Source organism: Gavialis gangeticus, unplaced genomic scaffold (genome assembly GCF_001723915.1).
Source record: "Gavialis gangeticus isolate Ggan-Ray unplaced genomic scaffold, GavGan_comp1, whole genome shotgun sequence".
In the NCBI taxonomy this organism is placed as follows: domain Eukaryota; kingdom Metazoa; phylum Chordata; order Crocodylia; family Gavialidae; genus Gavialis; species Gavialis gangeticus.
In genome coordinates this window covers 19,526,180-19,537,080 of record NW_017729011.1, presented here as the reverse complement: position 1 = coordinate 19,537,080, position 10,901 = coordinate 19,526,180, and the positions used below count along the sequence as shown (strand labels likewise).

Sequence of the window (10,901 nt, the reverse complement as noted above, 5' to 3'; positions counted from 1 at the left end):
ACACACACACACACACACACACACACACACACACACACCACTGTATACCTATATGTAATATATACTATAGTATGTGTGTATATATAATATGTACAATATATAATACAGTGACACACACACACACACACACACACACACACACACACACACAGCAGGGGCGATAGCAGGATGTTGCTGTTGGCCCAAGTGGTTTTACTGTTTGGCAGGGGAGATCCCCTTCTTTCCAGCCTTGAATGACTTGATGTAGTTGAGGGTGGAAACCTGGCCATTGTGTTGTGGATGGGCACTCCTACGAGAGTCTACTGTAGCTTCCCAATGGGAGGATCTCGGCTACACGTTTTATGGCAGTGGGGGATTGCTCTTGGGTTTTCCCTCTAACATGTTCCTACAGCCTTTTGGTTAGAGGCAACTGAAACTAGGGAGCATCTGAATCCCTAGGTTTCTGGGCTTGGGGCTTGCACATAGGATACCTGCCATGGATTTGGGAGCATCTGAACCCCAAGACCAATGAGTCTGGGAGGTAGGATACCAGCTGGTGGTACCACAACACAGGCCTGAACGACTCGGCTCTGCTCAGTCGATGGAATTTGGAACTGATTTGGCTAATTTGTTTAAAGGAATAGGAGTTGTGGTGTTCGCACCAACACTGTCAGGACCGCCGAGATGACTCTACACCCTGCAGCAGGTAAAACCCTCTAGTATCTGAAGACCACGACTCCCATTCCTTTAAACAAATGCTGAGTGCATAATGTAGAAAGAAATCTGGTCAGCAGCTGTTGCAGGTGCCCTGGAAATGTCCCTTGTCACTTCTGTTGCTTGGATGTTTAAGAATTGATTTTTTTTTTTAATTCCCCCCCCCCCCCCACAAGTCCGGGGAGGCATTTCTTTGCAGCAAGCCCAGGTATTGTTGGTAAAGCTCATGGACTTGGAGATGAGGATGCCAGCGGGTTGGAAGTTACGACTGTCTCCAAGAAGGGGGAGAGGAAAAGAAATGGGCCTGAGCTGTCTTTGGCAAGGCGGCTGATTTGGGAAGCTGAACTTGGTGGAGAGAATAGCTATATGTCTGATGGGGGGAGTAGTGCAGGGAAGGTTGGATCGAAACAGAGCGGGGAGAGCTGAGGGAATTGAGGGGTCTGTATGGGATAAGGCGCTGCAGAGGTTTCCATTATCAATGAGCACGTACCAGGGTAAACTCCACGAGCATCCCAAAGAAGAACGGATGCCTTGGAGGTGTAATTCCTCCATGGAGCACGGAGCTGTTTGGTGGAGTGGACAGAAAGAAGGATATAAGCTGAGTGGGGTTCTGGAGCAGACTGGATCAATGGCAGGAATGGATTAAATTGTAAGTATCCTGAGGATGCTGCGGGTTATTTGGTAATTACACTGCAATAGCTTAAACGATCGCCGTAGAGTCTGGACTAACACTTGGCACTTCCGTACCTCTCTGCAAAGGACAAACGTTAACCAGCCCATCCAACAAGCCTGCAGTGTTATCTCCCGTTAACACAGGGCTAAGGGGGCAAGGTTGTGTCCAGGATTGCACGGAGCAGGACCCGAATCGGCTGACTTTGTCTTTTCCTGTGGCCATTAGGTCACGTTCCTCATCAGCCGAGGCAGACACATGGATGTCACTGGCTTTTATTTACAAGGTAGCAAACAAGCCCCAGTTCTTGCTATATAAGAAGATTTATGTGAAGCGCTTGCCTTCAGGATGAAGGATTGTCCCCTGGGGAGCTAGGCATGCTACTCTGTTAATTTTCTTGTAGTAAATTGCCACCGTCTCCAAGCAGCCGAGTTGAGTGTTTTTGAAGGCAGAAATGGGTTTTCAGCGTTCCCTTAATTTCGCCTGTTGGGGAGGCAGCTTTTTCTTGAGGTGTAAAACACCAGATTTACAAGGCAGCACTTCTTGAGGAGATGAGCCACGTAGATAGCGAGCAGGGTTTGGGAAACGTTGAACCCCTGCTCGGATAATGGGGCGTAGTGATGTTGTTCCACTGCCGGACTCCCAAGTGCGGTCTGTAAAGCCGCACGCAAGTGCAGAAGGCCGCTGCAGTCCCACAGCATCAGATCATGAATATGAAAGGTCCCTTAAGCTTCAGGGCTGGGATTATGAAAGGGGGCAAGAGGAAAGTTGGTGAAAGCCGGGTCCTTAAAAGTGTGGATGGTGACTCAAGTTGCAGCAAGTTAAAAGAGGGCAGGAAACATCCGAGCAGCAGCTGGCACTCAGTTAATTGCCCGTCTGCGCACTCTTGCCTTGTGGTAAGCAAAAGTGGGCAACTGAGCCCTGTTTCATTCTGGGTTGGGCTGCCCCAAGATAGCTTTCCCTTGCCATGAAAAGCAGTTGCAAGCTTCGTGGTAAGTCCCTGCCTCTTGTTAACTTGCTGTGGTTTAATCATTTGTCCATACCCTATACCAGGTAAGAAACTCCCCCGCTTTCTATTCTTTCTCTGACCGGACGTTGCAACTGCAAACCTCGCCTCATCTGTCACCACCATATTTCAGAAATGCCATCACCAAAGACATTTTTGCCCAGTTAGTTTTGTCTTGTGTGAGGTTTTTTTCGTTTTTTGCAGCGACAAAAATCCACGGATTAAAATGCACTTTGGGCTCGAAAGCCGTTGTTTTTGGATGAAAGCGAAGCCTCCCACACTGAAATGTATTTTATAGGCCATAATCAGCTGCTGAGTATGCGAGACAAATACAAGCTCATCAAAAAGGCCTTTCATTACAGGAAGACATATTTTAAAATAAATGGGCTCTTTAGTTTGGAAGTATTGTTTGGTTTTGGAATTGGCCTGGAACTTTTTTCTCATATAAGGCCAAACTGTTCTTCGTCCGTAGGATCGCAGTCCTTTCGTCCCCTCCACCCTTGTCCCGCAGCTCAAAGGCTTACTAAATCACTGAAAATTGGGCCTGGTAACAGGAAGCCTGACAGGCATCTGGCCATAGCTGCAAAACGAAGCGTTGTAGTAACGTTGGTATTCTGCATTCAGATTTCCTGCCAAAACTTTCTCACTAAGGGTGAAGTTTTCTCCTGTACGTCATGCCTTTTTGATGTGCCGCTTAAACCCTGGAAAAGTTACTACAAAGCCCATTCAGTAGCCTGTATCTTCCACTGAAGATGCAGTGGAGGTGTTAGGACTGTCAGGTTGGGTCGTCGATATATAAGCAGTACTTGGAATCAAAACCCGTGGATCCTCTTTTATTAGACCAACTAAATATTTGAATAAGTAGTACTTGAACTTTCTGCCGTTCTTTGCACAGGGAAGTGTTTTCCCCTCGGGGACCTGGCAGTCTGTCTGTAGGCAAAACCCCGTTCACTTCGGAGAGAGAGACAGGTGTATAAAACAGCTGGGTGACCACTGGGCATTTACTTTTTTGGGGTGGTAGGGAGATTGTCGTTGCAAAATACAAGCCTTGAAGTCGACCTGTTTGAATAAGATCCTGCATAATACCCTGCTGCAATACGTTAAGCTAGACGTTAGTATTATTTACTGCTGCTCTGTAACCCGAGTGTGGGGAGGGACCCTTCCATTATGTAGCTATTCTATATAATAGGCTGACCAAGCAGGGGAACTGAGAGTCGAGCTTCAATGGACATGGAAAAGGAGGACAAACTTCGGGGGTTAGCTAAATGTGTGTGGAAATGCGTGCACAAGTCACCTGACCGACTTAAGGAAGCCTCCAGCCTTCCTTTTTGTCTCCTGTCCTCGCTTAGCAGGTGCCCGACCCTGCAAACCCTGATGCGCCGGCGTCACTGCTGGATCTACCCGTGACATTTTGCTAGGCATATTCAGGGTCAAGGACTTTTCTGTCAGGATCACAGAGGAGCACGTGCGTGCCAGATCTCCAGCTGCTTTAAATGATCGTAGCACCAGAAATGTCGGAGGTGCAGCTGAGGATGTGGCCCTGTGCATTTTGAAAGCCAACGTAATTGGAGAGCGAGCTAGAAGCGGGGAGTTCCGTGCCTCGGCGTCCTGCTGGGGCTCCGTGACCTCCTGGCTGATACAAACTTCCATACCTGTTTTAGGTGACCCTTTCCCTTCTAACAGAAAGCAAACCCTTTGGACAGTTCACAGAATGGCTCTTTAAACAGAATATTTTATACTCTGAAGAGCTCAGTGTGACACAACAGTGAAAGGATTTGATGTATTTCAAAGACCACCAGAAGCCTGAAAAGTATTTAGCAAGTAAGCTACTGGAGGCGAGCAGCTTTTGAGCTACTCCGGGGTCTTCCATGATGCATGCGTCAGCTCTGCCACCCCTACGAGTGCATTTTGCTTATGGCTTTTCTTTCCCTCCCCCATTCCCCTTCTGGCTTGTTTGTTTGCAGAAAAAAATGGACAGCCGGGAGTACCAGGATGCTCAGGGCTTCGCAGCGGATATTCGGTTAATGTTCTCTAATTGTTACAAGTACAATCCTCCAGACCATGAAGTTGTAGCCATGGCCAGGAAGCTCCAGGTAACGGTGTTGGCAAGCACATCCCTCCCCACCCGTCTCTGAGTTTACTGTAGTGCTGCCGTAGTGGGAGTATTCGGTGGTCTGAGTACGCTCCTCTCTTCTTGGTGTTTTTCTCGGGGGCGGGCTCCATGACTTCTCCAGTCTTTGGAAAGGGCCCTTATAACCTTTGAAGAGGGGACAGCCTAGGTTATCAAAAGATTGGAAGACCACCCAAGTCAGCAGCCCATTGGGCTAGTGTGTTTGTGGCATGGCGGGTGCTCCCCTTTTCAACTGGATGATAATGTTCTTTCAGTGTGCGACGCAAAGCTGAACTCAATTCCAAGCTGAAGGCAGGTTAGAGGTGCACCTTATAGACTAGCTGAATCAGATGCGTGAGCTGTATACTTCACCATTGCCTTGTAAAGTAAGAGGAGAATGGCTTTAGCCTTGCACGGTATGCTCCTTAGAGCACTCTCCTTTGCAGAGTTGGGAGCTGTTGTGCAATCGGAAAACTATGCTAGCAATGTAGCAGCATAACACCGGTGTCTGAGGTTCCTGCAGCAGATGTTCTCACCCTTGCTAACAAGAAGTGCAGTTAGTGTCAGAGGTTAGGGAATTCACCCCAGGAGTGTGGAAGAGCCAACTGCTTCCACCAGTCCCAGCAACGGGGCTGTCATTAGGAAAGGAAACCCGCAGAGAGGCACTTGGGCACTATCAGACAGCATCAAACCCTGGGTCCGTCTGAGTCAGTGGCTGGTGCCAGGGAAAGGTAGAAAAACCTTAGAGGAAGTAGATCATCTGCCTTCAACTGAGATCTCACCCTGATTTCCAATAGTGAGTGATTCAGAAAATATTAAAGGAGAGTTTTCCTTTGACTTTAAAGGAGCTTGATCAGCAGCGTTCCCTCTAAGCTGCATGGCCATGCAGGCACGCTCGTGCCACGCTGCCAGGTGCGCCTGCGCAGCCGTGCACGCTGTGCAGCTTAGAGGGAATGCTGTTGATCAGCCCCTTAAGATCATAGACTGAAAGCTTTCTGGTACCGGGATTGTTTTGTTTTGTTTTTTTGATCACTTGTCTGTACAGCCCCTAGCACAGCAGGGTCCTGGCACTTGATTGGGATTCCTAGTCGAGGTCGGAGGTGTAGCCCATCGAGCCAGTTTCTGTAGCCAGTGGCACACAAGAGTAACGCAGTTAGCATGATGTCGGGTTACCATTGACTCCCCAGACTGCGTGACCAGGTACCCATATCCAGCTGGGCCAGCCAGTGCTACTGTATTTACAAATATAACTATCTTAAAAGAGGCAGAGTGAGGGCTTGGTCCCCCTGACTCCAGCCATTTCTGCAGGATGTCTTTGAGATGAGATTCGCAAAGATGCCGGATGAGCCTGCGGAGCCACCCCCACCTCCTCCTCCAACGGCACCGGTGGTGAGCAAAAGCACGGAAAGCAGCCACAGCAGCGAGGAGAGCTCGTCAGACTCGGACACGTCCGACTCTGAAGAGGAGCGAGCAACCAGGCTGGCTGAGCTCCAGGAGCAGGTGAGGAGCAGGGCAGCAGCCTCGTTGGGTGGTCTGCCTCTGTATAAGGCAGAGTAGAGCCACGTTTGAGGAGGGGGCAGTTTTCCCCTAGGAAGTCTGTTGTGGCTGGGAGCTTTTTCAGAGCAACGTGGTGGGTAGAATAATGTTAATTCTTCTTCCCAGCAGCAGGAGGTGGCATTGGCATTGGCATTGCACGCTTCCTCCAAGGGTCCCAAAGTGCGTAGGACTGACTCCTGAGTGGCAATACTTGGCACCAAAAAACACTCCACCCATTTTATGCATTTTGCCTCCAGAGATGTCAAATTGTCATTAACCTGCAAAACAGGAACAGTTTCTGCCCAGGTGTCAACTTCTGAGTATGTGTACCTAGAGATTTAAAGGGAGTTTTCCCAATCCAAGAGAGACTCCAAAGTAAAATCAATACACTCAACCCAGTCTGTGGCTTTCAGCTTCAAAGGTGCATGTGCAAGTGTGAGACAGTGTGTGCATGAGCAGGGCACGCCTGGTGCGTTCATGCTGCGGTTTGATTGTTGTCTTTTCCTTCAGCTGAAAGCCGTCCACGAGCAGCTTGCAGCCCTGTCCCAAGCACCAGTGAACAAACCAAAGAAAAAAAAAGAGAAGGAGAAAGAGAAGAAAAAGAAAGACAAGGATAAAGAGAAGGAAAAAGAGAAGCACAAAGTGAAAGCAGAGGAGGAGAAGAAGCCTAAGGTGGCCCAGCCAGCAAAGCAGACCCAGCAGAAAAAAGCACCAGCTAAAAAAGCGAACAGTACGACCACAGCCAACAGGTGGGTCTTTGGCCCCTTCTCACGTGTCTGGATGAGTTAACCTTTTCCATTGACAAAGGTAAACGCTTGCCTATCTGGTCGAATGACTGTTGCATTGCTTGTCCTCACCTAGCAAGGGGCAAACCACAAGGTCTGATGGGTCACGTCACACAGACTGTGCGCCTAAAATAGGGATGAATAAGACTGGGTGGGAATATCAGTAGCGTTAGGCCAACACCACCTTCCATTTGTGTTGAAATCCATGATGATGAAGTTCCCAATGACTTCAAGTGAGAACATAGTCAGCTAAGCCCATCCTCGAAGCACGCATGTTGGTAGGAACCTCTGGAGTCTGGAAAACAGAACTGGGGATGGATCCATCCCATTTCTGATACCACATCACTGATGATGAGACTGGGCTTTTGTTTTTGCTTTTTTGGCCCCCAGTCCAGTCGGCCAGAACATGGCACTTCAGCTCTTCTGTTCCAGTCCTAGCTGGATCCCAGCCTTGCACCTGCAACAGTTAAAAATATCCAGTGGAGAGATGAAACCGCCAAGTTAAGCCCATGTTTCAGAACTATCCAAAAGCTTAATGCTGCACAAAGTGGCCTGGATTGGGGTTGATCCTTTTGGGCCAAATTCTAGTCCCGCTGTCATCACTGGGAGACTTCAGCCTCTTGAGCTGGTCTTATTCATCCCTGTTTTAGACATACTGTGAAACACAGAAAAGGCCCTAATGCCATGCAAGCGAAGCCAGCTGAGAAGGCTGTTTTGTTCCTGCTGATTTTCCACGATCTTCATTGCCTGATGCCCTCACGGCCCAATAAGCACTGCTGAAGTACTGAACTGAAATACTTCCTAAAATGACTAGCTGGAGGTGCAGAACATTAAACACCAAGGTCCCAGTTTGGAAAAGCATCTATGCTTTGGTTGGCACTGAAGTACACATTTAAAGTCTTATTGATAGTACTGGGTCTTGAGCATGGGTGTCAATGCTTTCCTGAGCTGACATCCATCCCAGAAATATATGATTAATGCAATAGAAACCAAGATTAGGTTCTTTAGTCCCTGTGAAGATGAGGGTCTCTGAACAAGCTGTGGGATACACAGCAAACAGCTGTGTGGGACCTCTGTGGTGCTGCAGCTTTTACGTCGAAGGGAGCTGCTTCTAAATCGGCTCCAGTTGAGCAGAGAAGCAGCACCAGACAGAAATGACTCATAAACCTGATCGGAAACTGGTTCAGATCTGTAACACAAGTTCAATGCACGTAAACTGCTTTCAAAGTGGCCAAAACCAGTTTAAGATTAAACCAGTTTCAGTAGCATTAGGCCAAGGCCTAATTCTCATCTCTGTTGAGGTCCCTTCCATCCCTAGCATCTATGAATCTATGGATAGATGCAATATCAGACTTCACTGATTTAGATTAAATTGGTTTATTGAACTTCTGTCCAAATCCCCTCCAGATTCAAATTAACACACAGTCCCCCAGCATCCGGAATCAAAAGCGAACGTCTGTTCGCTTGCTGATTGGTTCAATCTATGCGGCTTGGACTAACCTGCAAAGATTAAATCAATTCAGCCTTGGGCTTTTTGATGGTCTCTACTTTGCGACTGCTTTTAACTCCAAAACTAACAGCCGAGAGGCTCATCTGCCCCCTCAGCCACCGGCTGCAACTGAGCGGGTTGTGAGTCACACGGATACAAATGATATCATCATAATCATCAGGATTTACAGTGAAATATTTAACATGAGGAGGAGGAGCAATGCACTCTGCAAGCCAATAAAAGTGTTATTGTTTTTAAAAAATCTCCAGGCAACCCAAGAAAAGCGGCAAACAGGCATCAGCAACCTACGATTCGGAGGAGGAGGAGGAGGGTCTGCCCATGACCTACGATGAGAAGCGCCAGCTCAGCTTGGACATCAACCGCCTACCGGGCGAGAAGCTGGGCAGGGTGGTGCACATCATCCAGTCGCGGGAACCTTCCCTCAGGGACTCCAATCCTGACGAGATAGAGATAGATTTTGAAACCTTGAAGCCCACCACTTTGCGGGAACTGGAGAGATATGTGAAGTCTTGTTTACAGAAAAAACAAAGGAAACCGTTTTGTAAGTTCCCTCCCCGCTGGCGCGAGTTGTGCACCGGCTCCGTCCTGGAGGTGCGGGGCTGCGTGGTAGGACCATTTGTCAACGGCGCGGCGGAGTGCCAATTTACTTGTCCGCCTTGTAGCAGGGACTTTTAATCATTTCTTTTTCCCCGATAGGCAGTGGCCAAGACCCTGTTACATTTACCCTTCCCAAGACCCCATTGCCATGCGGCTGCTCCTTTATAACAGTTCTCTTTCCCTCTAAAACCCACATGATGTTAATTTTTTACAGTGAATATGTTCCCTTAGTGAATGCATCCTGAACAGTTCATACCTTCTAGGGTCAGAAGGGGCCTGAACAGACTGTCAAGTGCGACCCCCTGCCCTGGGCAGGAGCGAGCGCTGGGATCATAATACCCCAGCCACATATCTATCCAACCTGTGCTTTCTGTACCACAGGTCTCTGCCTTTTAGCTGCTTGTTTTTAGTCACAGTGTTAAGCGACTTGCCCAGAGTCATGAACCGGAGCATTTGGCAGAACCAGGAATTAAACTCAAACGTCCCGAGTTGTCCTGTAAGCACAATCCTCTTTTTCTTTGGGCCCTTTCTCTTGGTTCTGTCAGCTCTTGGAGCAAACAGACGCGCTCGTGGGTGTCTTCGTGTTACAGGTCCTCCTCTGAAGCCTGATCTCTGAAGAATTTGAATTGTTGCAGCACCCAGCCACAGAGCTTTGAGTCGTCCTCTCAAGCTTGTTAACAGTTCATGCATTTAGCTTTGGACACCCTGATTCAGTGGTTCAGTTTCTCTGCTAGGAATCGCCTGCAGAGGGATTCCACCTTATTGCACAGAACTTCCAGAAAAGGCCTCAGTGAAACTGTTTTACTGGGAACTTGACATTTTTCTGTTGCCTTTTTTTTTTTTTTTTTTTTTTTTTTTTTTAACTGACTCATTCACTGCTAGACCACTTCGGAGAGAATTTCCAGAGCTGTTAGAGCATTTTTGTAACCAAGACATGCATTGCCACGGAAAACCTCAGCTCATCAATGCAGGTTTCTAAAGTTTCCTTCCCCTGAGCAAGGCTTTGTCAGTTCAGATGATGTGAACACTTTGGGACAAAACAGATCTTTTCTGCACCTCTCCTGCTGCTTGAGACACTATGTTGCGTAATACCTCTGCCCCTCTTTTGGCTTATCCTTACTTTAAAAAGGTGTAAGGAAGTTAGGCATTTCCTTGGTGGACCAAGCTAAGGCAGCGTATCCTCCTTGCAGCTGATAGGAGCTAAGATCTGTGTTCAGTTGTGTACTAAGGAGTGCTTTATATCCTCTTTACACCCCATTTATGCATGAAAAGATCGTTGACAGTACCTCTTAGCATTACCATCCTAACTAATGCAGCCACATGGTTGCCACCTATTCTTTTTGTCTCTCCTATCATTCAGTATTTTTAATTTGGATTCTTGCCAAAATAGTCTATATCTTGATGGCAGATGCCTTTGTCTGCCCCTTTTTAATGAGATAATTTATTTTTACAGGGCAGAAAACCCATGTAGTATAATTTTATAATGTAGAAAGATGCCTGTTTGACCATATACCTAGCCGGTAAGTAACCTGTAACTGTGAGGTTATTATATGGCTCATTCTATCATCTCAGAGTGTTACAAAGAGAGATTTTAAAGACTGTATCTTACAGGGTGATGATTAGCCGAAAGTCTAGGCAACTTTGGGCATTGTTCTCTGCAAGGATGTTTAATTGCTGTGATCTCAGCAGTAAACTACACAGCAGTTGCCTAGATTTGCATGCCCTGGAAATAGCAATGTCCAGCCTTTTTCCCCCACTCCCAAGTATGCAGTCTTAGAAATTGTGCCTTCCTCCTCCACAGCTGCGAGTGGGAAAAAGCAAGCAGCAAAGTCTAAAGAGGAGTTAGCTCAGGAAAAGAAGAAAGAGTTAGAAAAACGGTTACAGGATGTCAGCGGGCAGCTAAACAACAACAAGAAACCTGCGAAAAAAGGTAACTGGCCACATTTCTATTGGCTGTTTCATACTGAGTTGTCGCCCCCCCCCCCCCCCCCCCC

At 47.6% G+C, this 10,901-nt stretch overlaps 1 protein-coding gene across 3 annotated transcripts in view; it reads left to right on the top strand.

The window, feature by feature from the left end:
• BRD3 (bromodomain containing 3) overlaps positions 1 to 10,901 on the top strand; it is a 53,434-nt gene that overhangs the window by 39,872 nt on the left and 2,661 nt on the right. For all 3 annotated transcript variants that reach the window (XM_019510772.1, XM_019510770.1, XM_019510771.1), the window contains 5 exons: positions 4,334 to 4,462; positions 5,788 to 5,979; positions 6,526 to 6,764; positions 8,559 to 8,851; positions 10,709 to 10,837. In XM_019510772.1, the coding sequence (XP_019366317.1) occupies positions 4,334 to 4,462; positions 5,788 to 5,979; positions 6,526 to 6,764; positions 8,559 to 8,851; positions 10,709 to 10,837 (982 nt within the window). The remainder of the gene's footprint in view (positions 1 to 4,333; positions 4,463 to 5,787; positions 5,980 to 6,525; positions 6,765 to 8,558; positions 8,852 to 10,708; positions 10,838 to 10,901) is intronic.